The sequence below is a fragment of the Coenobita brevimanus genome, chromosome 71 (assembly GCF_032717465.1).
Source record: "Coenobita brevimanus isolate Jiangsu-jjx chromosome 71, ASM3271746v2, whole genome shotgun sequence".
Taxonomy (NCBI): Eukaryota; Metazoa; Arthropoda; class Malacostraca; order Decapoda; family Coenobitidae; genus Coenobita; species Coenobita brevimanus.
The window spans coordinates 39,377,946-39,390,714 of record NC_137024.1 but is presented as its reverse complement, the minus strand read 5'-3'; the positions used below and the strand labels follow the sequence as shown (position 1 = coordinate 39,390,714).

The following is a 12,769-nucleotide window of genomic DNA, read 5'->3' as shown; positions in this document are numbered from 1 at the left end:
AAAACTAAAGAAGGGAAAGACTTAGGGGTACGGTTTTCAGACAACTTTTCGCCAGAAAATCTCAATCAAGATCACCAGAGATACCTGTAACCTTTTGAGAAACATAAGAGTTGCGTTTACTTATCTGGACGAAGAGATGATGAAAAAGTTGACTGTCACTGATTCGCCCGAGGCTGGAATATGCAGCAGTGGTATGGTCACCACATAGAAGGATATAAGAAGGACTGAAAGAATACAAAGAGCAACAACGAAGATGGTACCTGGCTTGAGAGACTAACCGTACGAGGAAAGGCTGTTGAGACTAAATCTCCCTACCCTAGAAAAAAGAAGTATAAGGGGAGATTAGATTAATGTGTACATAGTATCCAAGGAAATGGAGAAGTTGATTGGGAGGACCTGTTTTTGTAGGATGAAAGATAAACGAGGTGTCACGGAAAAAAGTTGAAAAGGATCACATGCAAGAAAGACATCAAGAAATACAGCTTCCCTTACAGAACCAGTGAACCATGGAACAACCTGGATAAGGAGATGATAAATGCCAAGAATATTCATGATTTCAAAACCAAGCTGGACCTTAGTAGTTATGAAGACGGGACAGTACGAACATAGCTCCTTTCCCGTAAATCACAACTACTATACAACTAGGTAAACACACACACACACACACACACACACACACACACACACACACACACACACACACACACACACACACACACACACACACACACGTATGGGACTATACGAGCTTGACTCATTTCTGTAAAGATACAATTAGGTAAGAACACACACACACACACACAGAGATCATACCATAAACAGAGCCTGTGCCTTCGTGAGCACATATGCCCGAGATGATGTCCACCTTGTTATAGCGTCCCTCACGCATCAGGCGGGCGGGGTGTGCAGGCAGGAAGTGGCCGTCCACACGTGGAACCATATGGATTGGGAAAAAGTTCCAGATCTGTGGGAAGGGAAAAGCCCGGAAGTAGTATTTTCACACATGTAATGTTCAGTCCCCCCCAGTTCTGCCTTTACAGACATGCTTCAGGTTTTTAGGCATTTTGTTTTCATCAAGAAACTATCCAGTAATATCCTATACTGTGATTCCATAGTATGTTTCAGATAGAAAGGTTCATACAGAAAAAAAAGGCTGCTACTTTGCTTGATACATTAAGCCTGTTAGTAAAACCCAGAACTGGAAGGGACTACAGTTATGGAATGAAGTGTCTTCAGCATGAGAACATATCCTATGCTTTTCAAAGTCCTATTTTTGGGCTAACAAAAGTATCTTGCTGAATTGTTAAAATTTACATTGGCGCACCAGTGTTTGGTACTGCAAATTGAAGATGATTTTATCTCGCTGAAACTGGAGCAGTTAATTAGTCATCTTTATATGATCGGTCGTTTGTTTTTGTGGCCCCCGCAGGGTAACTTATATAACAGATTGTAGTTTTCCTGTAGATAGTTAATTTCCCTTGTATCTTAAAAGGGGCAGCTCAGAACCTCTCTCATTTCAAGAAGCTATGCTCTTGAGAGAGGTGTTGTAATTAATGCTTATACTGTTTACTTGCCATTTCTGAGGATTTCTTAAGTTTGTATTGTTTATGAGTATCCAAGTTCTCGTAATTGTAATGGTGCAAACTTGTTTCATGAGCTTGTGCATTCATTTGAAACTGGCGCTTTTGAGATACTGCCATTATATTATTATTATTAGTAGTAGTAGTAGTAGTGGTAGGTGGTGGCGACCATCATCCACTCACTTGATGTAGTGCTGCCTACTTCTTCCTTAGCTTTTCTCATTCTTTTTCTGTGCCTGCCCTCCTCTCTTCCTATTTCTCCCATCTTTCCTGTCACTTCTTATGCTTTTCTTTCCTTTACAGGTGGCTTTACATTGAGTGACAAACCAAATGGTTTCCTGTAAGCCAAGACACCATTTACAACGCTGGGTAGTAACCATATAGCCAAACCATATGTGCTCCTTACGTGTCAGCAAGTGGGTTGGTGGAGGGTTAGTGTCCCTCCCCGTAAAACAAATAACTCGAAGTCAAGTGGCCACCCCTTACGGGATTATGGCGTCTGACAATAGATAGATAGATGATGATGATGATGATGATGATGATGATTACTACTACTACTACTACTACTACTGCTGCTGCTACTATTATTATTATTATTACTACTACTGCTGCTGCTGCTACAATTATTTTTGTTACTATTATTATTGTTATCTCAGATAACAATAATTTTCTCTGGTTATTGCTAGATTATGTTACATGCTGGTGGGAAACCTGAGTATCTGATGGTTTATAATCTCTCATTTGGGTTAAAAAAAAAAAGAAAAAAAAAATAGGATGAAGACAACTTAGAAATGGAGGGGATTAAAGGGTAGTGCGTTAAATTATATGACTTAGGAAGAGGTGCTTGGAAGTTACTAAACCAGTGATACTGCCCCAATACCCAGTGGTTCATGGGAGTCTTCTTGTCAGTCACGGTGTTTGCAGCACCTTTGTCCGTCGCAGTATATTTATGGAATTGATACCTTAACGTCCTCATGTATATATGCCAACTTTATGCAGAGAAGGAATCAAAGGGTAGAGGTTTGTAAAGTTGTACTAAAAAAAATAAACAATAAATAAATAAATAAAAGTCGTCATTTGGGGATGCTTGGACACACTACATTTAAAAGACTAGGGGTCATATGCAGCGGGAATTACGGACTGAGGAAGACGGTTTCAGGGTTGACATGTTGCGTACTGTACCTAAACCAGTAAAACGCCTTTGTCGGCGAGGTACGAGCGAGGCCATTTAAACCCGAAATCATTGAAATGTCGCTTTACACACCGAATATGCTTAAAGTATATTGATGGCTATCTGCCTACCAAGTTTCATGCCTTTACGACAAACAATGTGGCCTGTGGCCCTCTTTTGAAGATTTTCGACATGCTGTACTTGGCACATGCCGCGTGCACTGCCTGGGTGTGATGAAACCTGTAAAAAAAATCTTATAGAATTGGACTATCATATGGTGCAAACCAGTGATCGGCCCTGTGGTTGGTGAGATATAAGCTTCTCAAAAGTGTTACGGTCGGGCCGGGCTGGGTCGAGTTTGGCCACTCCTATGTGAGAAAATGCCACTACTTGACGAGAGTCTCGCGAGGCCTTCGACCTCGCTTGCAATGACTGAAAATACTGGTTAACTCATGCATGAGAAAGTTAGAGAGAAAAGGGATGAGAATATGCTGCCAGAAAGATGCCACGTGCCAGCCATAACTGAGGCGAGATGCAAGCAGACCCTTCGAGCAGTGACCATTGAACCAACAACAGAAACAAGATATAGATGCAACAGTGCAGCGTTGAGAGGGATGAAGTGAGCCAGTGAGAGGAAGAACTGATTAGACGAAAAGCCTTTGAGTCCAACCTGTTTAGAAGAGCTGTATGTGGGGTGCCCCCTACCCCCATACCTGGGAACTGTACTGTGCACCGGGGTTAATAAAACCCCTGTCCAAGGTCAACAATCACGCTGGGATAAAGAAAGCGTTAAAGGAATACGTATGGGAGAGAATGCTGGCCTGCTTTTCATGTTACTGAAACAATGACAGAAGTCAACAAAGAAAGGTGGTTAGGAACTATTTCTGGGGTCTGGTGGAACGAGAGCTCAGTCATTCCCTGTCAACAGCTTTTCATTCACATCAAGAGTACCACCCCCTGCATGTCCATATTTCAGCAGTATAATTGATTTATAAGAAAACATCAAGGTGTAATATGTAAACTGAACTACTTTGGAAGTGTTAGTCTTCCAAGCCAAGAGCATAGGTCGGCTTAGGCCTGAGGTTTACGAACAAGCTTGCAGTTAATGAAGTTAATTCCTTCTTCAAACACAGATCTGCTTTTGCAGCAAGGTCATGAAGAGTATAGAATCTTTCCATCTCTCTTCTTCTTCGTTTTGCACAAACAGATCTAGTTACGGGAGAAGTAAAGTGTGTTTTTCAGGATGAACAAGGAGAGAGTAGAAATTCCTAAGTCTTGTTCTCTTTGTACTTCAAAATGTGAATTACGAAAGACAGCTGTTGTTATTCCCCTGAATTTGATGACATTTTCATTCCGTTGATGTTACCTCCATACGATATTATTCAGCTTAGGAATGATTTCTCGAACTGGGAAGGTTAGATATAGCGTTCAATTACTCATCCCCTACAAGAGAGCTCCCAAAACCTGAAATCAGATCGTCTGGAAGCAGCAAGAAATAAGAAAAAAAAAATGCATTATCGGTTGGAGGAAGTTAAATTTTAGTAGAAAAGTCGCCCCAGGAACTCACCTCCCCTGGCGATGTGGCCTGCACAAGTTTTTCAACGGTTGCCTCCTGCAAACACGTGAAGAGAGCAACACTGTCAACGACCTGGGCCTCAGTCCCAACTCCTGGGCACTCCAACATTTGCCCCACCCGCCCCGCCATCACTCGGTGGTCGCTACGCAGTGACCACGGGCACAGGGAGTTACCAGAGTGCATAATGGCTCGCTGGAATAGTCCTGGAAAAGTTTGGTTAATTATGTGGCAAGATGTGGTACAGGACATCCTTATTCTGGGAGTATATGTTGGTGCACTAGAATAGTCCTGAAAAAAACAATGGTGGTCGGTCAGTCATTAGAAATAGTCCTGTAATATCGTGTCAGTCGGTAACTTTTTTCATCTTTCTTTCTCAGGGTACAAGGTATGGGACTGCATGATGGCTCTGGGAGTGTATGTTGGTGCACTAGAATAGTCCTGGTAAAACCATGGTGGTCAGTCAGTCATCAGAAATTGTCCTGTAATAGCGTGTCAGTCGGTCACTTTTTTTTTCTTTCTCAGGGTACAAGGTATTATGGAATTGCATGGTGGCTCACTGGAGTAGCCCTGAAATGCCACATCAAACAGTAATATTAAAAGGACACTGCTTTTAGACGTGCATGTTTGAATACGTGCTTCGGCATTTTCATCTCAGGACACAGGGTGTTACTTGACTACATGATGAATTGCTGGAATAGTCCTGGAAAAGCCATGTAGTTATACTTCATACACTTTAACTTGGTGGCAGTGGCGCAGCCAGGTCTCCACAAATAGGGAGGGGGATTCTGTGGAGACCCATTGGTGCACTGTGCATGCATGTAATAATGAAATTTCATATGAGGGAGCCAAAGGTCTAACTGGGAAGGCCTGTCCATCCGCCCTCCCCCTCCCCCTCCTGCCCAATAGTTGTCACAGCATGGTGGAGGTTTTCGTGTTGCATCTTGTTTCATTAGTTCAGTAAGAGAATAAAACAACACTGGCTAAATAAGTATACCCTTTACAAGGCACTTCCCTTGACTGCCATCAAAATAAGTTGTTAATATTTTGTTATAAATCAACATTTCAAGATGAAGAGATGATAATTTTTGACCAAGCTGAAATAAACAGTGCATAGTGTTGCATAAACACACATATAGTCCCACACAATGAAAGCATGGTTAATCTCGCATTTTTCCCCTCTCTTGCGAGTACTTACTGTACATGCCGGTTTAATATTTGAAGTTAGAGTCTGGATATTATTCATGTACATTTTCAATATCCATCCAGCCATCATCCAATCCTATGCCATCCCATGAGGGGCGTAGGAGCCCAGGGCTAGGCAAGTTTGTCCTGACACTTGAAATCCTTTTAATAAAAGCAGTAGTAAGAGTGTTAAACCTTCCGTGGTGGGAAGGAATTTATTCATACACTCTTTCAGCGACCTTTTCGTAACAGCAGTAGTATGTAGTAAAGCTGTCTATGTAGTTTCTGGGTGGGAAGGGTCAATGCAGCAGGGGAGGTATCTGTGCAGCGGTCTTTTGTGCTATGGCTTGAAGTCTGGCCGTAATAATTTGAGAGCCAGTACTCTCCTCTCTCTACCCCAGGGTGCTTCCTTGCCTCACTCATTTACCAAGAAGCAGTTGGAGAGTGAGTATGTACATTCTTGCTGACTCTGCTCACTTCACTGTGTTTTATTTTGGATGATAGAAGTGCATGACAGCAGGGCGAAATAAAGCTATTTATGGAATTTAGTGATAACATTCTGAGTAGTTGAACTTGATTTTCAAGGTTATTTTATGGACATAAAAATGCAGCTTTTATGAGTGAAAGCAGTGCATAATATTATGCAATAATATATTTACACGTTTCACTTGAATTACTGTAGTGTCATTTGAAAATATTGCGTTTTTTTAAGGAGATTATTGCACTATTATTACACAGTCCTGTTGGATATATATGACCGCAGTGCACTGGTCCTGCCCCAATGGTCGATAGGAAAAAAAAAAAAAAAAAAAAAAAAAAAAAAAAAATCATATTTAGCCTAGTGCTATCAAATCGTTTTCGTTTTCGTTTTTGAAGGCCCCAGCATGCTTGCACGAGTCGGCCTTGGTCATCTGATTGCGGCTCTCCATGCTACACGATCTATGGCAGCCTCCCTGTTTAGTTCCTTAACTCTGACGTCACACTTAATGTCTTTCTCGGTCTACTCCTCACAACCCCACCCCTAATATTAACACTTCTCACCTTCCGCACCCAATTATCATCCCCCATCCTCTCCACATACCCAAACCATCTCAATTTACCTTTCCTCATCATAACACCAATACACTGCAGTCCCATCCTACCTCTCGACTCTTTCATCGTAAACTCAGCCCCCCAAGGCCTTGCACGCAGGGACGCACTGCACATCCACGTAATCATTGTCATTTCTGTAAGTCTGAGCCTGCGAATATCCTCTTCCTTTACTCCCCAGGTCGCACTACCATACAGCATCACACTTCTAACACATGCTGCATACAAACACCCCTTAGCACATAGAGTCCTCTCAGTGTCAGGGGAGGCAACAGCTCCCTGAACTTCTTCCAAACACTTTTCACCCTAGCCACAGAGCTAGCTCCTGCCCCATCTCCAGCGCATAACATGTCTCCCAAATAACAAAACTCTTCCACACACGCCAGAGGCTCACCAGCAAGTTCAATCCTTTCACGCCTGACAATCTCCACCTGCTGTCCCCAACACGCAGCACACATAAAATCAGCATTATCTCACAGTCTACCTCTGATACCACTACATCTTTTGTGCACCCTTTTATCACAAACACTGCACAAGATGGAACTATTTCCCACGCCCTTGTGACAAACTGCACATGGCCACTCTTCCTCGTCTTTGACAGTACCACCACCCCCCCTAGATAATGGAATTGTTAAATGTGCCCATAGCCCCAGGAAAATGCTTTTCTGTGGTAAGTTGCATTTTCTTATTCCATGTGAAGTATTCTACCATTCCATAAGGACAGATGTGATTTTTTGAAAGAATGTTTTTCATCAAAATATCCCAATCTCTGGATCACTAAAGATGGAAAATCCCCGATTTGGAGAGTTTAATAAGCCGTGCAATTATAGCTGTACTGCAGTAGCCCATGTCAAAATATATCAGTATTACAAATTTTGGTTGGCAACCGAAACACTACACATACACAGCGTGTGGGTAGTGGTGTTACCTGAACCTTCACCTCACTTTCTTCTGTGGACTGTTGAATAGACCCCTTCCTATACTCTCTCTTGTATCATCGACACAGCCACGAAGTCATTCTGTCTGATGTCATGATAGGGACATGTATTACATCAGTTCTGCAGCCCCTTTATGGGTAGCAAGGTGCATGGTCCTGTCTGAAGGTCTTGGGAGCAACCAGTCAATATTAGCTGTTTTCCAGTTATGTAACAACCATGGTATGATAATTGTTTTCCCTTGATTGATTTTATCACACCGTAAATATTTTTGTAAATATAATTTAAAGGTGCATTGTGGTGTTGGGAAGGGAGACCTTTAAATGGTGGGGTCAACAGAACTGAATGGTTCCACTACCTGGTCTTACAAATGTATGTCTCCTCATCCCGTATCTCCCTAAAGATGAATGGAGGACTGCTTTAGCCTGCAGTTCACCTGATTTCACATTCAGATGAGCCTGGGGCCACAACAAGGGTACAGTGCAGTGTTACTTTCATTATTTAGTCCATCCCTTTGTGGGATACAGCTGACAGGTGGACTCACACTATTGTTTCGCAGTAAGCTTAACATAATACTCTTATCCACGCTGTGTTCGTTCATAGTTGTGGCCTAGTTTAGATGGTAATGATTTGTATCAGTTACCCTTTTAACAGAGCGATCGCTCTGATGTGGTAACTCGTGTAGAAAGTCCCAGAACAGCATGGAAGTCCGTCACGGACCGTCAGTGAACCGGTGAAGGGAGCAGGGATATGCATAACCCCAGTTTAACAAAGAAGTTACGTTTGTTTCCTGGGAGATGCATAATGGTTTGCTGAAACATTCCTGGAATAGCATGGTAGTCGTTGGTCATGTAGCAGTGGAGGTGGGTAGGGAACACTGACTTTAATACTTTCATAACATTCCCTGAAAAGGATAGTTTTGGTAGTATTAAAAAAAAAAAAAAAAAACGTTAAGGGGAATGAAATTTCGAAACACGACATTTTTTTAAAATAATAGAGCACATACTAAAGGAAAAAAGGATTTTGCTCCTGATGATTATCACCAATTGCACTGTATGACGAAGTGTAGGGTGACTATATCTCATCTAAAATTGTTCTACAGGTGACAAAGTTTGGGTGTTTGGCATTCCCTTTAGAGATATAGTGGCTCAGTGGTTTGATCACCTCTTGATCAATGTTCCTTGAGTTTGGGGGGGTGAGTCTAGCTGTGATGAATATTTAAAGATAGTCTCTTTTTATGCAAGAAAGAAGGAACCAAAGGCCAGGAGCCCGCAAACCGTTCCTTCCAAGAAAAGCAAAAACAATACAAAAGAGAGCCAAATTCAAGATCCGTTCATTTTGAGATGCCTGGACACACTGCGTTTGAAAGACTGGAGATCATTGGAAGTAGGAAATACAGACAGAGGGAGACAGTTCCAGAGTTGACCTGTTGCATAAATGAAAGAGTGGGAGTAACAGTTAACTCTTGCATTAGAGAGCTGCACAGTAAAGGGACGAGAGTTTATTGCTAGACGGGTGCTACGCACACGTCGTAGAGGTGGAGGGATGCAAGTAAATAATTCAGAGGAGCAGTGACCATTGAAGTAACGATAGAAAAGAGATAAAGAGACAGATGTTGAAGGGAGTCAGTAAGAGGAGGAAAGTTGATGAGACGAAAAGCCTTTGACTCCATCCTATTGAGAAGAGCTGTATGTGGGAAGCCTCCCCATACATGAGAGTTGTACTCTAAACAGGGGCGAATAAAACCCGTGTATAAAGTCAACAACTGTGCAGGGATAAAGAAGGTGCGGAGTCGGCTTAGCACACCTAATCTCTTCGAAGCAGTTTTTACAAGAGATGCAATATGATTTTTCCAAGATAAGTCCCGAGTGAATGAAACCCCAAGCTTGTTCAAGGATGATGCAGGATTGAGCTGGATATTATTAAACCTTAGAGGGTACTCCCGTGGAAGATTGTGTCGGGTTGATAGGTGTAAAAACTGAGTTTTTGATGCATTAAAAACAACAAGATTATTTCTACCCCAGTCAGAGATACGAGCCAAGTCAAATATTAGGTGTGCCATAGCCTCATCCCTTGTTTGTTGAAGTAACTGCTGAGATGGACGTTGCGGGAACCGAATAGAGAGGTGAAGGGTAGAATCATCAGCGTATGAGTGGATAGAGTTAGATGTACAGCTTAGGTCACTGATGAATAAAAGGAAAAGAGTTGGTGATAGGACAGAGCCCTAAGGAACACCACTGTTGATAGATCTAGGAGAAGAACGATGGCCGTCTACGACTGCAGCTACAGAACGACCAGAGGGGAAGCTGTAGATGAAGGCACAGATAGAAGGATAGAAACCGTAAGAGTGCAGTTTGGAAACTAAAGATTTATGCCAGACTCGATTGAAAGCTTTTGATATCAAGTGCAATGGCAAAGCTTTTGCCAAAGTCCTGAAAAGAGGATGACCAGGAGTCTGAAAGGTAGGTGAGGATATCGCCAGTGGAGCATCCCTGATTGAACCCATACTGACGATCAGAAATAATAAAATAAAATTTTTCTGTTAAGAATTAACTCAAAACTTTTGAAACACATGATGTTAAAGCAAATTGGACGATAGTTAGAGGGTTGGGAACGGTCACCCTTCTTTGGGACTGGCTGAATGAGAGCAAACTTCCAGCAAGAAGGAAAGGTACAAGTAAAAAGACAAAGGTGAAAGAGTTTTGCTAGGCAGGGTGTAAGCACTGAAGCACAGTTCTTGAGGACAACAGGAGGGACTCCATCAGGCCCATATGCCTTGTTAGTATTGAGGCCAGTGATGGCAGAATATACACCAGCCAAAGAAATTTTAATGTCAGCCATGAGGAAGTCTGAGGGGGGAAGTGATGGAGGAACAGCACCGGAATCGTCTAAGGTGGAATTGGAGAAGAAAGTCTGAGCGAAGAGATCTGCTTTATCAGTAGAAGAAATAGCTACAGAGCCATTAGAATAGAAAAGAGGAGGGAAGGGTGATAAGGTGAAGTTGTTAGAAAGGTTTTTGGCAAGGTGCCAGAAGGAGCGGGAAGAATTCAAGCTGGAGAGTTGAGAGCACTTAGTACGGATGAAATTATTTTTAGCAGTGCGAAGAACAAACTTAGCACGATTCCGGGCAGAAACATAAACAAGATGTGATTCAGGGGTGGGTTGGCTTCGGTACCATTTATAGGGCCTCTCCTTGTTGCGGACAGCATTAGAACAAGTGCGATTAAACCAAGGCTTTCTTGCATTAGTCAGAGGATATGAGGAAGGTATGTATGCTTCCCTGCCTGAGAGAATAACCTCCATAATGCGCAAGGCACACTCAGATGGCTCCCGGCCATGGAAGCAATAATCATTCCATGGAAAATCAAAGACGTACTGTCTGAGGGCCTCTCAATCTGCAGCTCCAAAGTGCCACAGACGGCGTTTCTTTGGAGGGTTCACAGGTCGTACCGAAGCGATAGGTCAGGTTAAGGTAACAAGGTTGTGATCGGAGGAGCCCAATGGAGAGGAAAGATTAACAGTGTAAGCAGAACGATTAGTTGTAAGGAAGATGTCAAGTATGTTGGAGCTCTCTCCAAAGGGTCAGGGATACAGACAGGGTGCCGTTCAAGCTGCTCTAGGTCATGAAGGATAGAAAAGATGTAGGCTTGTTCACTTGTGGATCAGTGAAAAGAGAGGAGAGCCAAAGGTGGTGATGAACATTGAAATCTCCTAGAATTGAGGTTTCGGAGAAAGGAGAAATGGATAGAATGTGTTCCATTGTAGAAGTAAGATCGTCGAAGAATTTTTGATAGTACTGTAGAATTAGGGGATAAGTAAACAGAGCAGATATATTTAGTCAGAGAATGACAAGAAAGCCGAAGCCAGAGAGAAGAGAATTAGAAGAATCAAGTTCAGGAACACGAGAGCAAGATGAATCGTTGCGTATATATACACAACATCCACCTTTGGCTTTGAAATGAGTGCTGGTAGTATGCCTTTGCAGATGCTATTGTATGTTCGCACTCTGTAGTTTCATACCCACAACATATCCAGACTGACACGAAAACATTGCCGTTGCAACACTCGTGTTTACGGCTTGCACTACAGATGTCCTTGTGGATTTGTAGCTGACCAACGTATTCGTATTTGTCTCACACAGGAGGGCTAATCCTATAGTGGACCTCATACAGCCTCAGGCGCAGTACTGTCCTTTTTCTCTTGCTTAAAAATGCGACCATGATGAACTAGATGATCAAAATGGCGAAGATGATGATGGGATGAGACGACTCTATCTTTTGGTATGGATTAAGATGTTCATGGATTATGGTGATGGATGATAAAGAAAATGAACATTAATAATGATAGTACTAGTAACAATAATATAATAATAATAAAAATAATAATAATAATAATTAAAAAAAAATAATGATGATAATAATAACAACAATAATAGTAATAATAATAATAGTAGTAGTAGTAGTAGTAATAATAATAATAATAATAATTACTATTATTATTATTATTATCATCATCATCATCTTCACAGGTAATGGGGCCCCATGAGGAATGCCTAACCTTCGGCTGTTGGAGTGAGTATCTGTAGATGCACCGAGCCGCTTCCAGCACTCTCTCCGAAGATGGTCACCTTCCCCGGGTCACCCCCGAAGCTCCTTATGTTTGCCTGCACCCACTGGAGCGCCTCCGTCTGTGTGAGTAGTTCATCAGTATCTTGGATTTTGCGATAACCTAATCTCATCAGGACTGAAATATTGGAAACAGTTTTCTTTGGCCATGTATTTTTCAGTTTAATATGAACTCGGTTTTGGTTGTGCAGTGTTTGGTTTTAAAATGCCAATATTTTTTTAACGCTTGACTACGATTATTTCTGTTTACTTTTTTATCATGATACCACCACATTATTTAAGTAAAGAAGAATATCTATGAGCGATAAGGTTAATTAAGTCTGTATTTAACCCTTCTAGTTCAAGAAATCTAGCCTAAGCAGAATCAGACTGTTTGAACATAGTAAGAACTAGAATGCACTCAGAGAGCACATGGCTTCGCCAGTGCCATTGTCACCAAAAGTGTAAACACATAAAAACCAGGCTGTAGTTTTCAGGCTAAGCCATGACCAAAAAACATTACTCACTTTTTCATCAGACAAAAATCATCAATGATGATCGTGGAAATAACTACAGTGTACCCGTGAATAAAGGAAAACATTTATTTACATACTTTTCTGAACATTAGTTTG

The 12,769-nt window shown here is 41.9% G+C and overlaps 1 protein-coding gene across 1 annotated transcript in view; it reads right to left on the bottom strand.

Annotated features, from left to right (window-relative positions):
- The window catches only part of LOC145406872 (cocaine esterase-like), a 51,592-nt gene that overhangs the window by 19,378 nt on the left and 19,445 nt on the right, over positions 1 to 12,769 (bottom strand). Inside the window, exons 6-8 of the mRNA XM_080277987.1 lie at positions 12,091 to 12,220; positions 4,319 to 4,530; positions 814 to 964 (exon numbers count right to left, since the gene is read on the bottom strand). Coding sequence (XP_080134113.1) covers positions 814 to 964; positions 4,319 to 4,530; positions 12,091 to 12,220 — 493 coding nt within the window. The remainder of the gene's footprint in view (positions 1 to 813; positions 965 to 4,318; positions 4,531 to 12,090; positions 12,221 to 12,769) is intronic.